General features: G+C 64.9%; 4 protein-coding genes across 5 annotated transcripts; 1 reads left to right on the plus strand and 3 right to left on the minus strand.

Annotated features, from left to right (window-relative positions):
- Positions 1 to 53: 53 nt before the first annotated feature.
- On the minus strand, positions 54 to 1,651 carry SDHAF1 (succinate dehydrogenase complex assembly factor 1). Its single transcript, XM_006274777.4, has 2 exons — positions 1,029 to 1,651; positions 54 to 612 (listed from the first exon to the last, which is right to left on the minus strand). The coding sequence occupies exon 2, from the start codon at positions 592 to 594 to the stop codon at positions 343 to 345; it is 252 nt and encodes an 83-aa protein (XP_006274839.4). The 5' UTR covers positions 595 to 612; positions 1,029 to 1,651; the 3' UTR covers positions 54 to 342.
- Positions 1,652 to 3,842: 2,191 nt separating this feature from the next.
- TBCB (tubulin folding cofactor B) lies at positions 3,843 to 8,757 on the minus strand. The gene is made up of 6 exons (XM_014599337.3): positions 8,092 to 8,757; positions 7,572 to 7,715; positions 7,339 to 7,435; positions 6,232 to 6,423; positions 5,765 to 5,837; positions 3,843 to 4,234 (listed from the first exon to the last, which is right to left on the minus strand). The coding sequence occupies exons 1-6, from the start codon at positions 8,206 to 8,208 to the stop codon at positions 4,117 to 4,119; spliced, it is 741 nt and encodes a 246-aa protein (XP_014454823.3). The 5' UTR covers positions 8,209 to 8,757; the 3' UTR covers positions 3,843 to 4,116.
- Positions 8,758 to 8,860: 103 nt separating this feature from the next.
- LOC102573648 (sphingolipid delta(4)-desaturase/C4-monooxygenase DES2) lies at positions 8,861 to 15,945 on the minus strand. 2 transcript variants are annotated; one of them, XM_059718645.1, is made up of 4 exons: positions 15,793 to 15,945; positions 10,651 to 11,393; positions 10,000 to 10,048; positions 8,861 to 9,577 (listed from the first exon to the last, which is right to left on the minus strand). In XM_059718645.1, the coding sequence occupies exons 1-4, from the start codon at positions 15,872 to 15,874 to the stop codon at positions 9,393 to 9,395; spliced, it is 1,059 nt and encodes a 352-aa protein (XP_059574628.1). In that variant the 5' UTR covers positions 15,875 to 15,945; the 3' UTR covers positions 8,861 to 9,392. The 2 variants fall into 2 exon arrangements, with proteins under 2 accessions (XP_059574628.1, XP_014454786.1); XM_014599300.3 differs by lacking the exon at positions 10,000 to 10,048 and having other exon boundaries at positions 15,793 to 15,934.
- A 1,852-nt stretch (positions 15,946 to 17,797) lies between these two features.
- Positions 17,798 to 20,706, plus strand: POLR2I (RNA polymerase II subunit I). The gene is made up of 6 exons (XM_059718646.1): positions 17,798 to 17,949; positions 18,104 to 18,158; positions 18,870 to 18,943; positions 19,307 to 19,381; positions 20,135 to 20,186; positions 20,514 to 20,706. Exons 1-6 carry the CDS (start codon positions 17,891 to 17,893, stop codon positions 20,574 to 20,576), a joined length of 378 nt encoding a protein of 125 aa, XP_059574629.1. The 5' UTR covers positions 17,798 to 17,890; the 3' UTR covers positions 20,577 to 20,706.
- Positions 20,707 to 23,413: the final 2,707 nt, after the last annotated feature.

Raw genomic sequence — 23,413 nt, forward strand, 5'->3', positions numbered from 1 at the left:
CTGCTCCACTGCCCAAGGGACGGTTAAATCAGAGACACGGGTGGAAATCCAGATAATTGAACTTGAACTGTATAAAACGAAGGCAGGGGGGTGCGAGTCGGGAACACGCCTGTCCTGCGAGGATGGACTTGGAGGACACGACCCCCCCGCGTCCCCAGCCCCAAGACCCCAACCCCAGCGTCCGCGTGCTCCCTGCTGGACGGAGCCGCTCTGGCCAGTGCTGCCCACGGGGTCACACCCCAGCGCGCTGGGGAACGGCTCAGAGGAACCTGCCGTGGTTTCACTCGTGACCAGTCCAAGTCCAAGCCCCCGGCATCACCCCGGCTGCATCGGTGCGCGGGGTCACCGCGGCTCCGGCCCGGGAGGCAGGAAGACGCCCAGCTGGGTGGTGCGGGCGTCCCGAAGCTGCTGCAGCTGGCGCTGCCCGCGGCGCAGCAGGTGCTCGATGCGCAGGACGTCGGAGGCGGGCAGCGCGGCGTTCCTCCGGAACTCCTCGCGGACGCGGGGCGCGAAGCCCGGCTTCCCCTGGGCGGCGCGCAGGCACTGCTTGTACAGGCTCAGCACCTCCCGCTGCAGCTGGCTGTGCCGCGCCATGGGGCACGAGGGGCGGCGCTGGCAGGGACGAGAGGGGCGGGCATCAGTGCCACGGGAACCCGTGGCCTTGCACACACACGTGCAGCAAGCACACGGGATCCTTTTTATGCATGTATGAGACTTCATGCCCCCCCGCTTTTGCACATGCGTGTGCAGGCAAGTGTGCAGGCTCCTCTTCAATCGTGTCGCTCACTTCTACGCATGCATGTACAAGCAACCGGGCACCCCCACCCCCGTTTGCACGTGTGTGTGAGCAGCTGCAAGACCCCCCCCATTCACATGCATGCAAACCACCGTGTGCCGTTTTGCACATGTGGGTGCAAACAGCCGCACCCGCTTTTCTGTCTTAACATGCACACGTGCAGCTCTAGTGCCGTGCCCGGCCCGGCCCCCCCGCGTCCCCACCCCACAAACCCCCGCCCCCCCCGTCCTACCTCCGCTTCCGATCCGGCCTGGAACGTTGAGACACCGACTTCCCCAGGCCTCGCTCCCCATTGGCTGCGGCGGATACACTGCGGCCAAGGCCCCGCCCACCCCGGCCATGTGGCTCCGGCCAGGGGTCGGGGCGGTCCGGGGTTTGCCCCGCGCTGCACTGGGGCAGGAAGGGCTTTCCCCCCTGCTCAGACTGGTCCGGACGGGGCGGGTTGCCGTGCCCTGCAGTGGGGGCAGGGCCTGGGGGCTCTTGGGTGCACCCCCAGCCGCAGCTTTCCCGGGCGAGGGTCGGGGCTCTGTCGTGTAGTTTTGGGCCGAGGGTCTGGGGTGGCTTGGAGGGGGTGAAGCGCTGGAACAGGCTTTGCAGGGAGGAAACCTCCATGCTGGGAGGTGCTGAAGCCCGGGGTCGACAGAGCCGTGGCTGGGATCCCCTACCCTGGGGGTCTTCAAGAGGAGGTTAGATGGGCATGTGGCTGGGGTCATCTAGACCCAGCACTCTTTCCTGCCTATGCAGGGGTCGGACTCGATGATCTATTGAGGTCCCTTCCCACCCTAACGTCTATGAATCTATGATGTGGCTGGGGCTGGGCCTGCTGGGAGCGGGGCTGGACGAGATGCGACCCCCCCCCCCCCCCCGGCCCCCTCCAACCTGAAGTCTCATAAAGCCCTGCCGGACCTCCGTCTCCTCGCCGAGGAACGACAGGAGCAGCTCGCCTTGCCCTGGGCGAAAGCGAGCGGCGGGCGGGCGGGCGGGGCGCAGGCCCGGGTCCCCGCCCGCAGCTGCTCCGCGCGGCCTCCGAGCCCTCGTCTTGCCCCTTCCTGGTAGGGGCCCTGGGCCTGGGCCAGGAATGAAGGGGGAGCGATGCTGTCGTCTCGGGGCAGCGGCTGTGCAGAAATGCCCCTCTGCTCCCGCTCGACTCAAGCCGGCCCCCCCCTTTCTTGTTGGTCCTGGCTGGAGACCTGGCCAAAGCCATTCCCGGGGCAGGGGCAGGGGCAGGGGCAGCGCGCTCGTCCCCGGCGGGCACCTCGAAAGCCGCGAGCGCTGTCCCTGCGGGCTGCGCGGGGGTTGATCTAGCCCACGAGTGAAAACGGGCACTAGCCAGGAGCTGGGAGCGAAGAGCAGGGAGAGGCGATGTCCAGGGTCGCGGCATCCGCCAGCGCAGACTCCGCTTGCGAGCGTTTGCCCGAGTGCACTCGGACTGCTTCGTCCTGACCCCCGCCCCGCGCGCACGTGCCCCTCCTCGCCGAGCAGCGAGGGCGTGGGGCTGTGGCTTGCCGAGGAGGGAGAAAAGCCTTTTGCCCCCGGCTCAACCAGCAAAGCTGTCTGTGCTCCCCACTCCCCCCGCCGCGAACCAGGGAGACTTCGGGTGGAAAAAAGGCACCGAGAAACAGTCCCGTGGGCCAAGCAGCCCACGGCTTGCAGGGCCCGTGCCCCCGGCTGCGCCGAGCCGGACCGGAGACCAGTGCCCGAGCGCTGGCAGCGCTGCCCCACGCTCACGGGTGTCGTCCGGAGGCAGGGCAGTGGTAGGCACCCCGTGGGAGACTTCCCGAGTGAGGTTTTGGCCCTGGTGCAGCGAGGCGGGTGGCCCTGTACTGTGCTGCTACGGAGGCGTTAGCCCGTGGGCCAGATCCAGCTGGTGGTCCCACTCCAGTGCCCGGGGTGGGCACAGCAGGGCCCCTCTGGCCGCATGGAGGGAGGTGGGAGACAGCCTGGCCCATGGATGGGCTTGACCCTGCGGGCTGGAGGGGACGGGGCTTGACCTGGCAGTGGGGTGTTGGGCGGTATTAATTGCCCACCAATTAATTAACAGCCGGCACCACCAACTATCCTGACCTGCGGGGAGCGCCCCTGCCCGAGGGGGCGGCGGGGTCCCAGTGGGGTTGTAGTGATGAATTGTGCCCGGTGCCAGGCAGGACACACAGCCCAGCAGGGCCTGAGATGCCAAAGGGGGAAGAGCCCCGAAGTCCCACTGGTCAAGGGCCAAGACGGAGATGAGCAGGGGTTAAAGCTATTGGCCTAAGGACCCGTGTGGGGGTCTGGTCTGGTCTGGTCTGGATGGCAATTCAAAGCGAAGCAGGGTGGCGAAGCTAGAAGTCATCAATTCCCCGTCCGGGTGGTGTCAGGGCCGCATCGCACAGGAGCTGTGATGGAGCTGCTGCTGACCCAGCCAGGGGAGGCCTGTCGCTGCAGCCCAACCCCAGCCGCGCGGCGCTGGAACGACCCAGCCCTGCCGGGGCGCCCCAAAGTAGGGGACCAGATCCCTGCGGGGAAACCACGCAGCGTGGCAGCCTGCCCTGGGAAAGCGATGCCAGGCAAGGCCTAACTCATGGCTGCGGGCTCCCTGCTGCAGTGCCCGCGAGGCTATGCACTGTGGTGGGGATGGTAGCTGCCCCCCGGGGGGGGGGGGGGGGGGTGCAGAGACACCCCCACGATGGATCCAGCCCTGTTTGAGTTCCCAGCCCGTCCCTGGGGCATTTGGGTGTTTTTTGCATCAGCTGGGGCGCTTCTCCCCTTTGGGAAGGGGGGACTCTTGCAAACGCACCGCGGCACAACTGGATCCTCCCCGGGTAGAGCAGCGCCGAGACAGCAGGACGGGGGGGGGGTGAGCCGGCCACCACCCCAAACCCCGAAGGCTACAACCCTCTTGCTGGCCCAGGGACCCTGGCGCTGCTGAGAGCCAAGGAGAGTCCTACACCTATGGCCCAAGCTCCAACCCTCTGCCAAACCCCCGGCCGGCTCAGGGCCATCCCGGCTCTCGGTCTGATCCCCTCCCCAAGCCGAACCTGCGGCATAAAAGCACTTCCCGGGCCGCTGCTCCGTGGGCAGGTCAGATACATCTGGGCAGGTTTATTAGTCTCACGGTGTTAGGCGGGTGGGGAAGGGGGGCAAAATAATAAATATTATTAATAGAGTAGTGGCATCTTTCACTGAACAAACGGATACAAGCAGGAGTGCAGCTGCTTCTCGCGGCTCCGCCTCGCCGCCCAGGTCTGAGCCCAGCAGCTCGGGGCGCCGCGATGGCCCCGTGAAAGGGCGGGTGGGGAGGGGCGGGGGGCAGCCTCGGCCTCTCCCCCCACCCCCTTCCGCCCTCACATCTCGTCCTCCAGGCCATAGTCTTCCTCGGGGAAGTCGCCCACCGTGATGTGCTGCGGCTTCACGAAGGCACCGTACTTGGGTTGGCACTCGAAGTAGCGCTGGCCGTTCACGCTGCGGGGGAGGAAAAAAGGAGAAGACAGAGAGGCATTGGGGTCAGGGGCTTGATGGGAGGCCCATGCGCCGAGCACGGAGACCCAGCGGCAGGGGGTCCACACTGCCCTGAGGAGCCCCGGGACAGAACCAACCCACGATCTGGGCGCACACAGCTCTCCTTGGAGGCAGGAGGCGCCCGCTTCAAGCCACCCGCGCCCCACCAGGCTCCTGCCCTGGCTCTGTGGAGGCCTGATACTGCTGACAGCATTTGAGAGCCATCTGCGAGCGCATGAAGGACTGCCATAGATTCACAGATGTTAGGGTCGGAAGGGACCTCAATAGATCATTGAGTCCGACCCCCTGCATAAGCAGGAAAGAGTGCTGGGTCTAGATGACCCCAGCTAGATACTCATCTAACCTCCTCTTGAAGACCCCCAGGGTAGGGGAGAGCACCACCTCCCTTGGGAGCCCGTTCCAGACCTTGGCCACTCGGACCGTGAAGAAGTTCTTCCTAATGTCCAGTCTAAATCTGCTGTCTGCTAGCTTGTGGCCATTGTTTCTTGTAACCCCCGGGGGCGCCTTGGTGAATAAATACTCACCAATTCCCTTCTGTGCCCCCGGGATGAACTTATAGGCAGCCACAAGGTCGCCTCTCAACCTTCACTTGGAGAGAGAGGAAGAGAGCCTTATCTCTGGGTGCAGACGGGGACGGGGCCAACGGCTTGACGTTGCAGCGAGGTCGGGCGAGACTGGATCTCGGGAGACGCTTTGCCGTCAGGGCAGGGAGGCAGCGGGACAGACCCCGGGGGAGCTGTGGACTCCATTGCTGGAGGGGCTCAAGGAGAGGCTGGGCAGCCCCTGGGCGGGGGGAGCCGGTGCCTGCGCTCTGCTGTGGGGGCTCTGGGCTGTGCGGGCTGCCCCCATTTCTGCTAGTGTCCAGCGGGGAGGGGGTTTGAAGCCTCCCCCAGAGGCGCTGGGTGCAGGGCTGCGCTGATGCTCCTCTGGCACCAACCCTGCAGGGTCCTGGCTGGAGGGTCTTGTCCCCGTGCTCAGACTCAGCCCCACGCTGCACTGGGGGCAGGGAGAGATTTCCCCCCTGCTCATACTGGTACAAACTGGGGGGGTTGCCTTCCTCTGCAGCGGGGGCACGGCCTTGGCCTGGCGTCTCTGAAGCATCTATTTACCCCCCCTTGAGCGCAGCAAGGGATGGGGGTCATGTCAGGGCTGACTACTGCTAGACCCGTTCAGCAGCAAGGGGGGGCGACCAGCACAGCCCCCACCGCAGAGCACAGGCATCAGCCCAGCCCTGCCCAGCCTCTCCTTGAAGCCCTCCAGCGATGGGGAGTGCACAGCTCCCCTGGGCCGTTCTCCCACGGCCTCTCTGCTCCGACAGGGAAGAAACGCTTCCCCGAGATCCAAAGCTGCCTTCTTCTGGCAGATGCATCCAGGCAGGGACCCGGCAGCAGCAGGGCTCTCTCCGCTGGGGCCACGGGAATCCTTCGTGGCCCCGATCCAGAGCCAAGCCTGGGAGGGGAGCAGACGTCTTACCTGCCATCGTGTTTCCCCAAGGGTTCGTCGTACTTGATGCCGATCCAGTAGCCCGGCTTGAACTCTGTGAGGCCTGCGGCGAGGAGGGAGAGGCGGCGAGTCAGAGCACACCCGATCCCCGCTAGCAGACGGGTCTCTTTGCTGTCGGGGGACCTGGGCAGGGGCAGGTGGGCGCAGCCGGCTCGTGGCCTGGGGTACAAACGTCCCCCTGGGGCTGGGGGGTGCCTGGAGGGCAGGGAGGAACCGGGCCAGGAAGTGCGCAGTGTTGCCCGAGGGAGGGGAGCGGGACCCGGAGAGGAACTCTGCCCAGGACACGGCGGCGGGTTGGGGAAAGAGCTGTGGGACGCAGAGCAGGGCTGGGGGCTGTTCATGAACTTCCCAGGGACGGGGGGGAATCCCTCAACAACCTCCCCCCACCCCAGAGACACCGGGGTCTGGGAGCCAGAGCAGGGGTGCGCGACACTCACCCACGTACATCACCGTCCCCCGCTTGAGGGGCTGCCCGGCCATGCGCACCTCGCAGCGGGCGCCCACCGTGATGGCCTCGGCCAGGACCTTCTCCTCGGCCAGCTTCTGCGCCTGCTCCGCTTCCTTCTGGGCCACCTCCTCCTCGTTGAAGCGGCCCTTCTTGCTGCGCTTGAGGAAGGAGCGCACCGAGTCTGTGGAGCGAGCGTCAGAGGAAAGCGCGGCGTGAGGGTGGTGGAGAAGGGAATTGCGAACAAGGCAGAAAGTATCACGACATCCCTTCATGGGCCCCGGTGCGTCCACACCTCGAGCGCCGCACCCAGCTCTGGTCCCCGCGCCTCCCAAAGGAGATGGAAGAACCGGAGAAGGGCAACGGGGAGGATCGGTGCTACGGAGGGGCTCCCGCGCAGGGATTAACAGGGCCAGGCCTGCTCCGTTGAGTAGAGATGCCGCGGGGGAGGACGGGACAGGACGAGGGCTTCCAGCACGTTAAGGGGGGGAGAGTCGCAGACGAGGGCGAAGGGAGCTCAGGTCACACCGAGTCCAACCGCTGCTCCAAGCAGGACCAGCCCCAGCTCGGGATCGATTCCTGGCTCTCGCCAGACAAGGACGGGGGGACCCGGCACGAGACGAGCAGGTGGCAGCGTGACGCCGGCACCGGGACAGTCGTTTCCCCGCGCGTGGGGTGAAAGGGGGGAGCTCGCGGGCACCGGGGCAGCAGGGAGTTCGGCCAGATCCCCCCGGGGGCTGGGCGCGTGCCGGGGGAGCGGGGTCACCACGTCCCGGACCCTCGACGGCTGCGAGGGGGAGCGGGACGGGGGGAAACCCTGCTCGGACCCCGTCCCTCCCCCGTCCAGCGCCGCTCTCTGCCCCCGCGACACGAGACGGGGCAGGGCAGAGGCCGCTGCTTCTAGTCCTGTCCCCAAGCGCCACGGAGAGAAAAGCCCATCTCCGTCCTCCCCGCCATCGCCCCAAGACTGGGACGCCCCCGTCTTCTCGACCTCCCCGGGTCTCTCGGCCGCTCCCCGTTTCGTCCCCCGTAGCCCCGGCCGTGTTTGCGGTCCCGAGCCGTCCTCGTCTCCCTCGGCGCGAGGCGGCGCGGCGCGTACCCGCTCTCTTCTCGTAACTGGTGTCCGAGATCTCGTACTTCTCCACCCTCGACAGGTCCTCGTACTCGCCGACCTGCGCCCCGCTCCGGTCCACAACCTGCGGGCGAGAAGAGGCAGCCTGAGCCGCGCCCGCCCGCCCGCCCGCCCGGGGGGGGGGGATCCCTTCCTGCGCCCGCCCGGCCCGCTCTGCCCCCAGCCGGAGCCCATCGCCGCCCGCCCGGGCCGGCACCCACGTGTATGCGGCACCCGTCGTCCACGGGGTAGGAGCCCAGCAAGGCCTCGTCGCTGTCCAGCTTCATGATGAACTTGTCGTCGGGTGCGTAGAGCTCCAGGTCCATGCAGGACGCGGGGCTGCCCACCACCAGCTCCAGCTTGCACTGCCGGGGGAGGGCGCGGGGTCAGGCCGGGCGGGGGGCCAGCCCCCCCCGCGAGGGGGGCACGAGCAATGGGCGCAAGGCAGCAGCTGGCGGGTGGGGGGCAAAGGGCAGGGGTCACGCGGGGTCAGTGGGGGGGGGGCGGTCTGGAGGGCAGGGGCTCAGGGCACTTCCGGTTCCGGTCGGGGCAGAAGGGGCGTCCGGATCAGTTCTGGTCCGGGGGTGTTTTCCGGCTGGGCTGCGCTTCCGGTCATTTCCGGTCCCGGTTGGAGGGGCGGGGCATTTCCGATCCCGGGTGGAAGGGGAGGGGCGTTTCCTGTCTCGGAGGGGGGTTCCGGTCATTTCCGGCCCGGTGCGGGGGGCGGGGCGTCTCCGGTACCTTGAGCTCGGCGAGGGTGAGGCCGCGCGGGAAGCGCTTGGCGGCGCGCGCGGCGCGGAGGCTGCTGCTGACGGACACGGCCACGGCCGCGGCCCCGCTGGGCGCCGCCAGGATCATGGCTCGTCCGCCCCGCTCCGCTCCGCTCCTCTCCTCTCCCGCCGCGGCCCGCGCCCTTCTGGAAGCTTCGCCCCGCCCCTCGGCCGCCCCGCCCCACTCGCCCGCCCAATCCCGCGCCGGCCCCGCCCGCCAATCAGCGCCCGCACCGCCCCCCGCGCTCCCGAAGCGGCTGCGGGCGCCGCGCTCCCTCCGACCAATCCGCAGCGGCGTTGCTTGGCGCGGGGGGACGCTTGGCCAATGGCGGCGCGGGCTGGCGGCGGCGGCGGGCAGTGAAGCCGGCAGGGGGAGGTGGAGGCCGGGCAGGGCGGGGCACGTGTCCCTGCAGCATCTTTGCACGGGGGCTCGCACGCGTGGGCGCGCCTGCCTGCCCTCGTGATCGCGTGTGCGAACATCTGGCGTTGCCCACGTGACTGCACACGTGATCTCGTGTGTGTGCTCACGTGACTGCAGGTGTGTTTGCACATGGGATCTCACTGGCGGCCCTTCCGGTTGCACATGCGTACAGATGAGCGATTGCACGGCGTGCGTGGCTGCACGCACGGCCACGCGTGACGTGTGCTTGCATGTACAATGGCACGTATGACTGCCTTCATCGCTCTGTGCACGACTGCGTGTGCGGCTGCACCTAGGATGTCACGTGTGACTGCACGCATGGGCACGGGATGCATTTTATTCTGACATGGGCAGGCGGGGCGGGGGGGCGAGGGCCCCTGGCCTGGCTCTTGCCACCCCGCGACACGCAAGAGGAGGCGAGCGCGGGGGCAGCGCGCGGCTGTGACGCCTGGCCTCCTGATTTCCACGTCTCCCCGTCCCCGCCAGGCTCGGGGCAGCGAACAGGAGCAGGCCGCACCCCGCGCCTGGGAACCAGCAGCAGACCCCTAAAACCGCCCCCCCTCCAGCTGCCCCCAGACCCGGGGGAGAACCGACAGCAGCAGCGAGGAGGCCGCGGGGGGGGACGTAGCGGCCCTGACGCCCCAGGCAGGGCTGCAGGCCCGGAGGCCTGCTACAGCAGCCCAAAGGCGGCTCTGATTGACCTGGGGGAGGACCTCAAAAGGAGCCCTGCCCCTTCCCCCTGCCCCGCCCACTCCCCTGGGCCACGCCCCCTGCATAGGTGTGCATGGAGAGGAGGGTGGGGGGAATCGAGCAGGTCTAGCCCCCAGGCTGGTATGGCAGAGAAGCAGATATTACCCCCCACCTGCCCTCGCCCCCCCCCCCCGGCCCACAGTTACTGCTCCTGGGCAGCGGTGTAGGTCCGCTTGACCCGGGCGTAGGGGCCAAGCGTGTCGCTGAAGACGAAGTCCCAGAGGACGCAGACCCAGGAGGTGTGGTGGGGCAGGGGGTCGTAGTACTCGGCCGCGATCTTCTTGACCTACAAACACAGCGGGGGGGGGGATTAGGAGGAGCTGTGGCCACGGGGCTGCCCCCCCCCCCCCCCACTTCCCATCCCGGCACCACCCCGCTCATCCCCGGGGAGACATCTCCTGAGATGCCCCCTCTCCAGCTGGGTGCAATCCCCCTCTCCCCCCGGGGAAACTGAGGTGGTGCAGCCGCGGGAAGGGGGGCTCTAACCACTGAGCCTGCTGCCCCTTTGGAAATCCCAGCTCCGCCCCCTTGGATCACCTCGGTGTTGCAATGCAGCGCCCTCGTCACTAGAGGGCAGCTCAGGCCCGTGTTCACCAACACCTGCGTGTGAGCTCACGCTCGCCAGGGCAGAACCAACCCCCCATGTGCCGGGGGCCAGCCCAGATAAGGGGGCAGCGTTGCCCAAGAGCTACAGCACCGGCCGGACACCTGGGTTCCCTGCCCGGCTCCGCCCGTCCCCGGGCCTCGGTTTCTCCAGCTGGAAAGTCAGGAAAAGCGGCTGGGTCGGAGCGGGGCGTCTCAGCTGGGGCCGCTCGACGCCCGCCAAGGCTTTGGCTCCGGGCATCCCGGCTGCTCCAGCCCGCCCGCCCCCGTGCCCTTCGTGGCCGCAGCAGGTTCAACGCCGAGGCCCCGGCGGGGTCGGGAGTGTCTCCCTTAGGCGGGCAGCAGTAGCGAGCCGTTGTCCTCCAGCCAGATCTGGGCTGGCGCCCTGGACGGTCTTCCCTGGGCTGCCCCGTGATGAGCCCGATAACATCAGGGGGGTCCGCTGAACCCCGCGGCCCCAGCCCTGCCGCGGAGAGCAGGTGCCTAATTCCCCTAGGTGCCAGTCCACGCCAGCGCGGGCCAAACCCAGGCATCCCGGCCTCCAACCGCTACACCTCACAGCCTCCCTTGCAGAGCCGGGAACACCGGTGCCCCACCACTCTCCACCCCCTGGAGCTGGGGAAGGCCCCGGGCTTGGGGGTGAACCGCACCGACCCCCTCCTTGAGACACACCCAGCCCCAGGGCTCCTCCCCCATCGCAAAGGGGGTGGGCCTTTGGGAGGACAAGCCCCGCCCACACTCCTGGAAGGGCCTTACCTGCGGCAGCCGGCTGCCGGGGATGCTGGGGAAGTCGTGATGCTCCATGTGGTAGCCCACGTTGAAGGTCAGCCAATTCAAGGGGCCGTAGTAGGAGAAGGTGTCGTAGCCCTTGAGGAACATGTAGTGCTCGGCGATGAAGTGCCCGGAGATGGGGTGGATCCCCATGGCCAGGCACGACCCGGCGATCAGGTAGACCACCGGCTTGGCGCCCCACAGGAGGTAGAGGAGCAGGTCGAAGGCCACCTGGACGCCGGCGTTGAGGATCTCCATGGCCGTGACGGGCTTGGGGTTGACGCAGAGCGGGCGCAGCGTGTAGAAGAAGGGCTGCAGGAAGAGCCAGAGCAGCTTGCGGGCCGGGGAGCAGAAGAGCCGGCCCTCCAAGTCGGTGGGCACGTCCACGTCCAGCCCGTCCCCGCCCAGGTAGCGGTGGTGGTCCACGTGGTACTTCTTGAAGGAGGCCGAGTAGGGGACGCCCACGGGCAGGTTGGCGAAGATGCCGAAGAGGCGGTTCCAGCGCGCCCGCCCGTTCCCGAAGGGCACGTTGTGCGAGATGTCGTGGATGGCCAAGGTCATGGCGTGGTTGAGGCAGCCCCCGAAGGCGTACGCCCAGAAGATGACCCACTTCCAGGGCAGGTCCCGCACCAGGTAGCAGGCCACCACCTGCGTCAGCACCATCAGCGACACCACCCACTTCAGCTGCGGGTCCGGCCCCATCAGCTGCTTGATCTCCGGGTACTTGGCTGCCGGGAGGGAAGCGGCCTCGTTAGCCTGGGGGGTCTCCGGGGGCAGGTCCTGAGTTCGAGTCCAGCTGCACCAGACCCGAGGATCCAGGGAGCGGAGGGTGGGGGTTCGCACCCGTCAGATCCATCCAGCCCTCCCTTGACATGGGATTTAGGAGCTCCCTCGATCCCGGCTCTCTCTCTCGGGGTGGGGGGGAAGGGATGGTAGCCCCCAGCCTCCTTGCCCTACCCTGCCGCCTCTCGGGGGGGTGCAAGCAGGTGGACGCGCTGGATTTCTTCCTGCTCCGCCAGCGTCCCCGTCCCCGAGCTGGGAAGAGGCCGCCTCGCCCTTCGTCTCAAGGGAGCCCGCCCTACGCCAGGCCCAGGGCCCCTCCCCCAGGTCTACGCACAGCCAAGGGGGCTGCGGTGCCGGGAAGGAGAGAATCCCGTATTTTCTCATCTATACTGCGCCCCTCCAAAGAAAAACCCAGCTGCTGGAAACCAGAGGGCGCGTTATACACCTGGAAATACGGTAAGAGCCGTTTCTGCCCTTTGCTGGCCAGAAAACGAGTCCGATTCGACTCAACCCCCCCCATAGCACCCCCACCCCCGCCACTGTTGGGGGGTCCCTGTGGGCGGACCGGGGGTGCGATCCGGCCTGGCCCCGCGGCTGGTCTGCAATCAGGCACAAAACAGGTCTCCATCAATGAGCAAGGGGATTCCCACCGCTCAGGCCTTCCTGGTGCCCCCCCCAGGCGTCCTGGCTCCCCCCACCCCCCCCCGCGGCGCTGGGAGACCGGATGCGGGGCCAGGGCAGGTTCGAAACCAGTCGGGCCGGAAACCCGGCGCTGGACGCGACTGGCTTTGCGAAATCGCGGCTGGGATTGCGCCCGGGGGGGGCTGTGCTCTTTCATCCAGCCCTCTGGGGGCGGGGGGGGCTCTGTTTCCCTATGTGATGATGTCAGTGGATTTTGCCCTGACCCCCCCACCCCGCATCCGGGTTCGAGGCGTGCGGGGCAGCTCAGAACAGGCCGGACGGGCTGCGAGTGCCCCGAGGGGCTGGGACGGCAGGCTCTGCAGGGCTCCGCTGAGGGAAACTGAGGCAGGATCGTGCCCCACTCCCCCCCCCTTCCCCCCCCATGCCAGGGTAAGAAACAGACCCGCTGGGAAACTCCGTATCCAGGGATAATGTTCTTGAATTAATTACCCCCCCCCAACCCAAAACCCAAAACTACATCTTCCCGGATGTCGGTTATGCCACTTACCGTATTTTCTAGCATACAACATGCCCCAGAAGCCCCGCCCCTTGCTTTTGAATGGCAGAACGAAGGGGGAAGGGTCCGGAGCAGAGGCTGAAGCTGCTCGTACTGTATTTCCTGGTGTATAATGCACACGCCGTTGTCCATTAGCTGGGCTGGGCTGGGGTGGGGGGCAGATGCATGTTGTAGGGAGAAAATCCGGTAAGTGATCCTGGGGGAGCGGTGGGATGACGGCTAGCGGCCAGGCTGCTGGCCTTGTTAGCCCACAGTAACACACGTGCACACCCCCCCTTGAATTAAGGTATCTCACACACACATACACACACACCCAGCAGCCTGTGTGTGTGTGCATGTATATGCGTCCACACTCACACACCTTGAACTCAAGCATCCCCCACACTGAACCCCAACATCCTAGACAACCCCCCAATCCCGGTGTCCCAGACACACACACACACACACACAACCTACGTGTCTGTCCCACTCCATGTGTATCCTGGACACCTTGAACCCTGGCATCGCACACACACAGAACCCAAGCATCCGGGACTTGGACACACACCTGTGCACACCTATGGAACCCAGGTGTCCAGGACACACACACACACACACACAGACACACACACGCACACTCCTTTTATCCCAGTCCCGCGTTGGGGGACCCCGCGCACTAGCCAGGCACCGAGGGGTTTCAGCACCAGGCCGAATTTCGGAGGCTCTCAAGAGGCTCCTTCAATCCTGCCCCCCCCCCCCCCAATCCTTGCACCCAAAGCAGGGGCCAGAAAGTCCCTTGGAGGAGCCGCTCAGAGCCCAGGGGACGCCTGTGTCTGGGGGCGGAGGCTTGGGTGACCCCCCGCTCCCCAAACAGCCGGAGACTCGCCCCTAGCCCCCAGCAGTACAGGCTCTATGACTGACCAGTGCCCGCCAGCCCTCGCTGAAGAGGTCCCAGCTCCTCTGCCGTGACCCGCTCATGACTCTCTGTGGATTTCTGGACCCCACGGGATCTGCCCGGGGACCGATTTGCAACCAGGAGCCCGGGGAGGGTACAGCACCGTGCACTGCGTCACCGAGGCCCAGGGGCAGATTCGAGGTGGGGGTGGGGGCCGTGGTGCAACGCACCCCCGGATTCCTGCTCCACCCACACGTCCAGACCCACTTCCTGGGAAAACGACTTCCTGTTGGGTCAATGGACCTCACGGCTCGTTGTCACCCCCCCCCCCGGTTCCTGCTAATCTCTCAGCTCTGCACGTGTGAATGATGCTCTTTCCGGTTTAAGAGCCCCAATTCTCCGCTCCTCCGCCGACCCTTTCCTCTGCCCCACTGCCGCCTGACACCACCCCTGGCAATGCCCCGCGGGCTGCTGGGAGCCCTAGCTAAAAATATCAGTCGGGTGCGGCCACATGAACTCGGGCGTAGAAATGACCGATGGTGAAACGTGGGAGGCACTGACAAGGTGCGAGAAAGTGAGATTTTGCATTATGAGTCTCAATAAGAGACATAACGACTCCAGGACTAATGAGCTGGTTTTCTAAAAAAATCCCCAATTTTCGGACGACAAAAAGTAACCCCAAATCCCCAGTTTCCTGTGATTGAAACGAAATGCCACTAATATTGGACGGTCGTTTCTGGGGGGCATCCCAAACACACACCCTAACCCCCCAACATCCTAGACACACACTCTCCCCCCGGATCCAAGTGTCCAGACACACACGCGCACGTGTCTGGTTGCACAAAGGGTTTGTCCGGGCTGCTCTGGATGGGGCCGATCCTGCCTAGGCCTGGATGCGACCCCTGGAGCTCCCTCCTGGCCCCACGGCTCTGTGGCTCTATGATCTTTCGATTATTTTTTGCCTCGTTTGTGGGGGGTTTTAATGTTTAAGACCTAATCTAGCAAACGAGCGCCCCTCGCCTTGACCTGGAGGGTGAAGCGCTCCAAACACCGCCTTGCTACAGCCCCTTGCCTAGGAGTCCGGCTCCGAGTTTCTCCTTTTTCTGCTCTTGTGCAAAATGCTGTGACGCGCCCATCAAATTCCTGGACCCACCCACGCGGAGAATGACTTCAGCTGACTGCGGTAGCGCCCGGGAAGGGCGGGGGTTAATCCGTGTCTGTCCCCTGACTGGGCTCTAGACCCAAACAGGGGCTAGGAACCCCCCTCCCCAGGGCCCTGCCCCCAGGAGAAGAGGCCCCGACCAGTCTGCCCGCGCTGGGATCGGGACAGCGGTCGTGTGTCATTGAGCCCACACTGCAGACTGCGAGGGGAGAGTCTCTCGCGGCTCCGGAGCTGGGGGCAGGAGAGGGGCCACGGCCTGGCTCCCTCCACGATGGCCAGGGGTTGGTGCACACCGGGGGCAGGAGGAGGGGGCAAATGCAGGGGCAGAGAGGGAGCAGGGTGGCCGAAACCTGGGCCCTGTCGTGGCTGTCATGACCCACCTCCCCTCCTGCCTGGGGTGCCAGGGATCCTGGGTGTGTGTGTGTGTGTGTGTGCGCATCTGGGGTGCCCAGGTTCTGTGTCTGTGTTTGTGCACACGTGTGCATGTGTCTGGGACACTTTGGTCCTCCGCCTGTGTGCACATCCATGTGTGTGTGTGTGTGTGTGTGTGTGTGTGTGTGTGTGTGTGTGTGTGTCTAGGACATCTAGGTTGTGGGTGTGCATGTGTGTCCACACAAGTGTGTGTCTGGGACACCTGGGTTCTCTGCGCGTGCATTTGTGTGCATGTCTGGAACACCTGGGGGGGTGTGCACGTGTGTGCACGTCTCTGGGGCAGCTGTGTTCTCTGTGTCTGTGTGCGCGCATGTCTGGGACACCTGGGCTCTGTGTGTGTGTGTGTGTGTGTGTGTGCGCGCGCGCACATGCGCATGTGTGTGGGACACTTGAATCTTCTGCAGCCGCGTGCATGCATGTCAGGACACCTGGGTCCTCTGTGTGTGCATGTATGTGTGTGTGTCTGAGATGCCCAAGGGGGGGGGGCATGTGTGTTTGCATGCATGCACACACCTATGTGAATGCATGAGTGTGTATTAGCACGTATGTGCACACATTATGAGCACGTACGTGCACACGTGTGTCTGTGTGTGTCTGGGCCACCGGGGATCTGCTCCCCCCCCACCGCCGCCTCCCCTCTGGGTCGTATCCAAACTCCCCGCTCTCCCAGCGGCTCACCCAGGATCTCGCGGCGCCGGGCCGTGTGCGGCTGGTCCGTGTAGACCCACTCGAAGTCATCCCTGCGCTCGCCGGTCCCCATGCCGAGCCGTGTCCCCCGGCATCCGCGGAGGCACTGACACCTGTCGTGCCACCCGCAGCCGGGCTGGAACGGCCCTCCCACCCGCCAGACCTGTTTCTCCTCCCATGGCTGCCTGGATCTTAACCCTGCTGGGTGGAGTTGCCCCCGGGGCAGCCCCATTCCCCCCCCCCCCCCCCCCCCCGGGCAACAGACACAGAACCACCCCTCCCCGCGGACCTGGGTGCACTGCGAGCGTGCAGCGGTGAGAAATACCCCGGGGTAAGTTACCGCGGGGTAAGTAGCGTGTGTCTTCTGTCACTGGGGGGTCCTCGGGGCTAGCAGGAGAGGGGCTCTGGCAGGAAGTTACCGCAGGATAACGGGCTGTCTGTCTGCTCTGGATCTGGGGGTAAGTCACCTGCTTTTGGAGTATCTGTAATACCCCCCCCCCCCCCGGGTCAATGCACGGGGTGCTGGGGTGGAAGTGGGGGGGGGGGGGGCGGGGAGCAGCAAAGGAAGGGCTATCCCGGGATAAGAGCAGCCGCACACGGAGGCATTCTGGGATAGCGGCCGCGCGCTGTGTTCAGCCCCAGGGAAGGGGCGATGTAGGGGTATTGTGGGACACGCTCAATGCACACCCTTGCACAACCACACACGGGGGGGGCGGGGGGGTTGAGGGAGCTGTTTGTGTCCTTCCAGCAGGAGTGTGAACACAAGTGTGAGTCTCCGTCTGCTTGTGTGAGTGTCAGAGCGTCTCCCCCGGGGTGTCCGTGTGGGTCCCTCGGTGGGTAACAGTGTGCGTGTGAGTGTGAGTCTCTCCATGTGTGCGCACACCTGGCCATGATCCCCTCTTTGCACATAGGAGCAAGCGGCTGTCGGTGCGAACCTGGCCTGGGGCATGAGTGTGCATTCCTGCCCCCCCGCCCCCACCCCCGCCTTGCCAGGGCAGTGTGCAAGGCCCCTCGCCCCGGGGCAGGGCCCCTGCAGACGACCCCCCCCAAGCCTGGGGGCTCCCACCACCCTGTGACCCCCCCCCCCCCGCCTGGGGCAACCGGCCCCTTCCCCCAGCTCTTGGGAAAGCCCCAGAGGGCCGGGGTGTGCGTGTGTGTGCGCGCGTGCAAGTATGTACATGTGTATGTGTGCCTGCACGTGCGTGTGAGCACGCGTGCCTCAGTGGGGGGGTATGTGGGCGCGCATGACTGTGTGCGCGCGTGTGCGCGTATAATACACACATGTATGTGATGTGTGTGCATACATGTGTGTATATGTGTGTGTACACACGTGTATGTGTGTATGCCTGCACGTATACACACGTGTATTTACATGCACATGGGTACGCACGTGCATGTGTGTGTCTCTATGCATACGCGTGTGCATGCGTGTGTGTACATGTGCAGATGGGGGACACCCCACTGGCCCCACAGAAACGCGGTCGCCGCCCCCAGGCCGGGACGTCGGCGGGTTGGGACTCAGGGCCGCGGGGGCGGCCGTGGGGTCCCTGCTCCCGCTCGCGGCACCCCGGGGGGGGATGGGGCGCTAAGGCCTGAGGGTCCCCCCCGTGGGGGCTGGTCGGTCTCCAAGGTCAGCCTAGGCCAGGCCTGGGCGGGAGGGGGGGCCTCTGGGACCCTCCCCTTGTCTCTGATCAATTCCGCCCCCTGTGATGTCACTGTGTGGTGATGTCATCGCGAGTGGCCTCGTGATGACATCATAGGCCACAGCGTCCCAGCAACATCCCTGAGGGTGACGCTATGAGGCAGCCCTTATCACTGACGTCACTGGTGATAGCGGGCGGGGGGGGGGGCTATCCCGTTGCTAGGAGGCAAGCGCCCGCCCCTGAGGAGAGAAGGCCCGGGCGCGTTCGCGCCTCTTCTATCCCTAGCGACCGCCCGTAGCCAGGGCGCAGGCGGGGGACTAAACTGCGCCTGCGCTGCACGGCAGCACGAAGCCAGGGCGGAAGACGACGGGGAGCGGGATTGAACAGCGCCTGCGCGGAGGGGGGACCCCGACCTCTACTGCGCCTGCGCAGTGCGGCGGGGGGCGATGGAGTCGGACGGCACCTACGAGCCGGGCTTCGTGGGCATCCGCTTCTGCCAGGAGTGGTGCGGGGGCTGGGATTAGGGCTGTGCGGGAGGGTTATCGGGGGGCTGGTTGGGGGGAGACCCTGCCCCAATGGGAGGTGGCGCCCAGCGTGCGGCCCCGGGGGGGTCCGTGGGGGGGGGCAGCCGTGACTCAGCACCCCCCCCCCCCCCGCAGCAACAACATGCTGTACCCCAAGGAGGACAAGGAGAACCGGATCCTGCTGTACGCGGTGAGCGGCGGGGGGGCCGGGTGATAACGCGGGGCGGGGGGGGCCGTGGTGCAGTCGCACCCCTGCTCCACGCAGACACGGCAGCCGGCCGCCTGGGAGGTGCGGTGGCATTTCTATCCAGGCAGTGCGTGGCGGGGGACGAGGAGTCCTTGACATGGGCTCGCTGGAATCCCCTGGATTCCTGCCGCTCTCTTCGCTCCACAGGTGTGGGCACCCTCTCCCTCGGGGTGGTCCCCGTGTCTCGCGGCTCGTAAACACCTCCCGCTCCCCCCCCGTTCCCCGGCGCGGGCAGGTCTGGTTTTGGATGCAGGAGGGTGTCGCTGGTGCTGGTATCGTCACGTATGAAAGGACCCCGCCTCTTCCGCGGTTAGAAAGCGGCTAGGAGCTGCAGCGCTGCGCCGCGCTGGGGCTGTATTACTCACTTTAAGATGAAAGAAAAGACCGGAACGAGCGCAGAGGAATCCGCTGGGCTGTGGAATAGGAGCTTCGTGACCAGCAGCAGCAAACGGGCAGCGAGGACGGGCTAGTTTGGGAGAACAAAGGGTGGCTGGTTGGTGGAACATCGAGCTCGTTAAGAAGGAGAGGGTCATTAATGCCCGTGGAGTGAAGCGCTCGGGAGGGAACTGCGAGGCCGAGTCCCTCGGTGGTGCCTGACCGGGCACGTCCCTGCGGCCACGCAGATTCGGGGCTCAGCTCTCTCTCTTCCCCCAGTGCCGAAACTGCGATTACCAGCAGGAGGCCGACAACAGCTGCATCTACGTCAATAAGATCACGCACGAAGTGGAGTGAGTGTGGGCGAGAGCGCCCTCCCTGCCCCGGCACAGCTCCCCGAGCTCGACGCGTAGCGCGGCGGCCACGCGGCCGGGGGAGCTGGCGCGGCGCGGCACAGCGCGGGTTCGCTCGCCGGGAGGACGGAGTTGGGAGCCGGGAGGCTGCGGCGCTGTGCTCTGGGTGGGAACGGGTGAGCTGGGTGGAGCCGGGCGCAGGGAGCCCCGCGGCTCCCTCGGCGCGTGATATCTTGCATCAAAACCGGGCCCTTCTCTTGAAAGATCCCGCTTGGCCGAGTTGGAGACTGGGTGTCTAATTCCTTTGGCCCCGTGCGAGTTCGGAGCCTTCAAGCTCCTTTTAACCTTGCCTTTCAATTGCAGCGAACTGACCCAAATCATCGCTGACGTGTCCCAGGACCCCACGCTGCCCCGGACGGAGGATCACCCCTGTCAGAAGTGAGTGTCTGAGCGGCCGAGAGCCCTTGTAATCCGCACGCTTGTGACCTGCCCCGGAGCCGGGTTGTGCTAGAAGCGAAAGCTTAAAATCAGCAGCATCTGAATCGTGCGAGCAGTGTCGGCGGAGGAGCTCTGTGGCGTCCCTCCAAAACCTGCGCCTTTTCCTGCCCCCGCGGCCCCTCTCTGGGGGTCCCCCGCGTTGGTGGAAATCGGGTTATCGCCTGAACAGCTCAAGAGCTCTTTTAACAAAATCAAGCCGTGAAGGGGCCAGGATCAGCCCTGTCCGATTCATCCTAGATAAGGCAGGCCTCGGCCTCGTTACAGCTCCGGGCTCCTCGCTAGTGCCGGGTCCGGGCTTTCACTTGTTTCTTGGCTACAGCAGCATCGCGGGGCAAGTCCCCGGCACGGCAGGAGGGTTTGGACACTTCAGAGTCTTGGTGGAAATCTCCGGGTTGCTCTTGAGGTCTGGCTGTGGTCAGACTCGCCCCCTCTCCCTTCTAGCACCCGCGCCCTGCCGCCGTGTGACACAGGTCTGTCCGTCACCTGAATTTCTACGACCTCTTCCCAGCGGCCGCTAAACCCCCGCAGAGATCCACGCTCGGTTGTCAGCACCCTCCCTCGCCATCTCCGTCCCGCTTGGCTTCCATCAGCTGCTTTGCTTCTAGGCTCCCGCGGGCTTTGGCTGCAAGTCCTGCCCGGTCGGCTCGGACCTGGCGCCCCCGACCTGCTGCTGATCTCGCCCTTCTCTTCCAGGTGCGGACACAAGGAAGCCGTGTTTTTCCAGTCTCACAGTGCACGAGCTGAGGTAAAGCGGGTTTGGGGGGAAAGCGTGGGGGTCTCTTCTGGGCGGTGGGTCTGCATTTGCTCTGAATCGGGTGCTTAAGAAAAGGCTGTCCGGTTTCTGAGAGGCCAGGCTGGGCCCTCCCTCCGAGCCGTGGGCTTCCTGGTTGCAGCGTGGCACCCCCAGGAAGCAGGAGGGAAGGGGGAGGCAAGACGTGGGTAGTAGCAGACACCAGAGCCGGTGGGGGCCCGTGAGCTGCAGTATATCCGTGTAGGCCCCGGCTGGAAGGTGAAGCTCCGTTGCCTTCTAGCCACGATTCCTTCTCAGTCGCCGCGTCCTCCGGTCTCCTAGGACGCCATGAGGCTGTACTACGTCTGCACCGCTCCCCACTGCGGCCACCGCTGGACCGAGTAGACGGCTGGTGCTGGAAGGCAGCGGTCTCCATCGTCTGAATCTCCGGGTCCCTCGTGGAGCGCCCTCGGCACGCTGCTCGGACTTGAGTTGGGTGCATTTAGTTAATAAAAAGGTTTTCTATTTTTTCAAATGACGCTGGTGTTTCTCCAGCCCGTTCTGAGGCTGCATCTCGGCGTCCTCTGGGCTCGGAAGGGGCCTCAGCAATGCACTCCCTGCATCGTCTGTACTCGACTGGGTTCTTCCGTCGCGGGTTCAGCTGCTGCAGGCTGGCTTTCTACCCAGGGTAAGAGCGTACTAATGGACAGCAGACACGCTGTGAATTTCTGCTCCCTTTTTACCCCCCTGTAGCTGGTCCATGTGCGTTTACTCTCCGAAGCCCAGGCTCCTGGGGTGGGGGGGCATCTAACAGCCCCAAAGCTGCCCCATTCTCTGTATAGTGCGCGTGGCCTGGGCTGGCCTCTCAAGGGGTCGAAGCGGTAGGAACTCAGCCATGAAAGCAACTTGGACGGGGACAAAGCATGGAGCTGACTTGAAATGGGGACAGCCGGATGCCCTGTTTTTGGCAGGAGGTGGAGTAGCTGGAGACGCCTATAAAAACATGAGCAGGCAAGCAGAACCATTCCTTCGGCCTTTCTACCATATTTTCCTAGCATACTATGTGCATCATTTTCCCCCCCCCCCAAAATATCAGGCCTTCAAAATTGGAGGAAGCTGTTCTTGCTGCCGCCCACCCCCCGAATAGAAGCATGGAGACACGGTGCGGCAAGACAGCTGCCAGCTTCTCCTGGGCAAGCTGGAGGTGGGGTGGGGCCTGGTGTTGTCCTTCTCCCAGCTGTTCTCAAATTGGCAATGGTTTTCAGGCGAGCGGACAGAGTCTGTTCGAGATGAGTGCGGGTCGAAGGGGTGAACGTGGATTTCACCCCCCGCCCGCTGGCCCGGGAAGAAGCAGGCAGCCCTCCGCCAACGCAGCGCAGCGCAGCGCCCCAGGCTCCTGTTCTGCTGCGTTCTGAACCAGTGCCGCCAAGAGAGGGTGGGTCTTGGCAGCGTGTGATTTCATAGACATAGACATTCGGGCTGGAAGGGACCTCGGAAGATCATCGAGTCCAGCCCCCTGCCCCAGGGACAGGAAGTCAGCTGGGGTCATAGGATCCCAGCAAGATAAGCATCCAGTTTGCTCTTGAAGGTGTTTCATGTAGGTGCTTGAACCACCTCCGGTGGCAGGCTGTTCCAGACCTTGGGGGCTCGGACAGGAAAGAAATTCTCCCTTATGTCCAGCCTGAAACAGCCGTGGAGTTTATAACCATTGGATCTTGTCATCCCTTGGGGCGCTCTGGTGAACAGTCGTTCCCCCAGATCCTGGTGAGCACCCGATGCACATAGGCAGCCACCAAATCGCCCCGAGCCTGCGCTTTTCCAGGCTGAAGAGTCCCCTGGCTCTCGGCCTCTCATCATAAGGCCTGTGCTCCTGCCCTCTGACCGTGCACGTGGCTCTCCTCTGCACCCTCTCAAGCTTCTCCGCGTCCTTCCTGAATTGCGGGGCCCAAAGCCGGACGCAGTACTCCAGCCACGGCCTCACCACAGCCGAGTACAACAGGACAATGACGTCCCGGGATTTGCTTGAGAAGCATCGATGGATGCAAGCCAGCGTTTTGCTCGCTTTACTAGCCGCAGCATCGCTGTAACAGGTACACGATCTGGGCCGCCCTTAATGTGGCCCACACACCTGTCTCTGGGGCAACCGCCCACCTACTCGCCTGCCATGCCTTGTTGTTAATTAAGTAATTGGTGTTAATTAGTGGGAGGCTGCCCTGGTACTGCCCCTCTGCCAGGGGGTGCTATCTGCGGCTCCTTTCCTCCCCAGTACCGCAGCCCAAGCCTCGCAGATGTTAACTCAGGTCTATCCCTGTCTTGGCCCCTTCCTGTTCTCTCTGGGCCTTCTCAAGTGTTGCTAATGCCCTCTCCTGGGGCTCCCCGTGCCCAACTTGGGCTTCCTAATTGTGCTGCCCCCCCATCTGGGGCTCGCCATGCCCACACTGGCGCTGGGGTCCTCACCCCTGCTGTGAGTCCCCTATGAGGCCTCCTCCAACCCCTAATAGCCTCACCCAAACCACCGGTCTTGTAACAACAAGACAACACAAGCCCCTGGGCTGTCACATAAATTGAAGCCGCCTGGCTAAAACAACATTGCTCCATCCTCAAGAGCGGCCATACGCTGTACCTGCGATCAGGCTTCGTCCCGTAGCCCAGCTTAGGGAGCTCCTGCCTCCCTGGCTGCTGGCAGGGGACTGCCTCAGGCCTCTGCTCCTGGGCTTTATAAGGGTCAAGCCCCGCCCCTTCTGGTCAGCTGACCTTCCCTGGTTGCCCTGGCAACCCGCAGCTGTGCTCCTTAGTCACTGCTAGGGCTCCTTCCCGAGCAGTTTTCCCCTCTTCAGGTGCAGCGCAGCTCCGTGCTCTGTGACAATCGCGCTGCAGGCTCCTGTCCATCCTGTGGTCAGTCCTGACCCCCAAGTCTCTTTCTTCCATCGTGCTAGCCAGCGCAGCGCTGCCCAGCCCATACGCATGCTGCGGGCTTTTCCTCCCAAGGTGGAGAGCCGTGCATTTTTTGGTGTTGAACACCATCAGGTTCTCGTCCGCCCGTTTCATGAGCCTGTCAAGATCAGCCTGGATCGCCCTCCTGTCCTCCGGTGTGGACGCTTTACCCCAGAGTTTGGTGTTGTCGGCAAACTTGGCCAGTCCGCTTCTGACACCGATGTCCGCATCATTGATGAAGATGTTAAACAGCGTAGGCCCGAAGACAGAGCCCTGAGGGACCCCACTGGTCACAGGGCACCGTGATG

Source organism: Alligator mississippiensis, chromosome 15 (assembly GCF_030867095.1).
Source record: "Alligator mississippiensis isolate rAllMis1 chromosome 15, rAllMis1, whole genome shotgun sequence".
NCBI lineage: Eukaryota > Metazoa > Chordata > Crocodylia > Alligatoridae > Alligator > Alligator mississippiensis.

Excerpts from the sequence above, each read along its gene's own strand:
- LOC102573648 (XM_059718645.1), bottom strand. The coding sequence starts at position 15,874 with ATGGGGACCGGCGAGCGCAGGGATGACTTCGAGTGGGTCTACACGGAC. Across the intron at positions 10,049-10,650 it reads CCGGCAGCCGGCTGCCGCAG|CTGGAGAAACCGAGGCCCGG; the intron begins GTAAGGCCCTTC and ends CTGACTTTCCAG. Across the intron at positions 9,578-9,999 it reads GAGCCGGGCAGGGAACCCAG|GTCAAGAAGATCGCGGCCGA; the intron begins GTGTCCGGCCGG and ends CTGTGTTTGTAG.
- SDHAF1 (XM_006274777.4), bottom strand. The coding sequence starts at position 594 with ATGGCGCGGCACAGCCAGCTGCAGCGGGAGGTGCTGAGCCTGTACAAG.
- TBCB (XM_014599337.3), bottom strand. The coding sequence starts at position 8,208 with ATGATCCTGGCGGCGCCCAGCGGGGCCGCGGCCGTGGCCGTGTCCGTC. Across the intron at positions 7,716-8,091 it reads TCACCCTCGCCGAGCTCAAG|TGCAAGCTGGAGCTGGTGGT; the intron begins GTACCGGAGACG and ends CTCCCCCGGCAG. Across the intron at positions 7,436-7,571 it reads ACGACGGGTGCCGCATACAC|GTTGTGGACCGGAGCGGGGC; the intron begins GTGGGTGCCGGC and ends TCTCGCCCGCAG.
- POLR2I (XM_059718646.1), top strand. The coding sequence starts at position 17,891 with ATGGAGTCGGACGGCACCTACGAGCCGGGCTTCGTGGGCATCCGCTTC. Across the intron at positions 18,944-19,306 it reads AAGATCACGCACGAAGTGGA|CGAACTGACCCAAATCATCG; the intron begins GTGAGTGTGGGC and ends TTTCAATTGCAG. Across the intron at positions 19,382-20,134 it reads GAGGATCACCCCTGTCAGAA|GTGCGGACACAAGGAAGCCG; the intron begins GTGAGTGTCTGA and ends CTTCTCTTCCAG.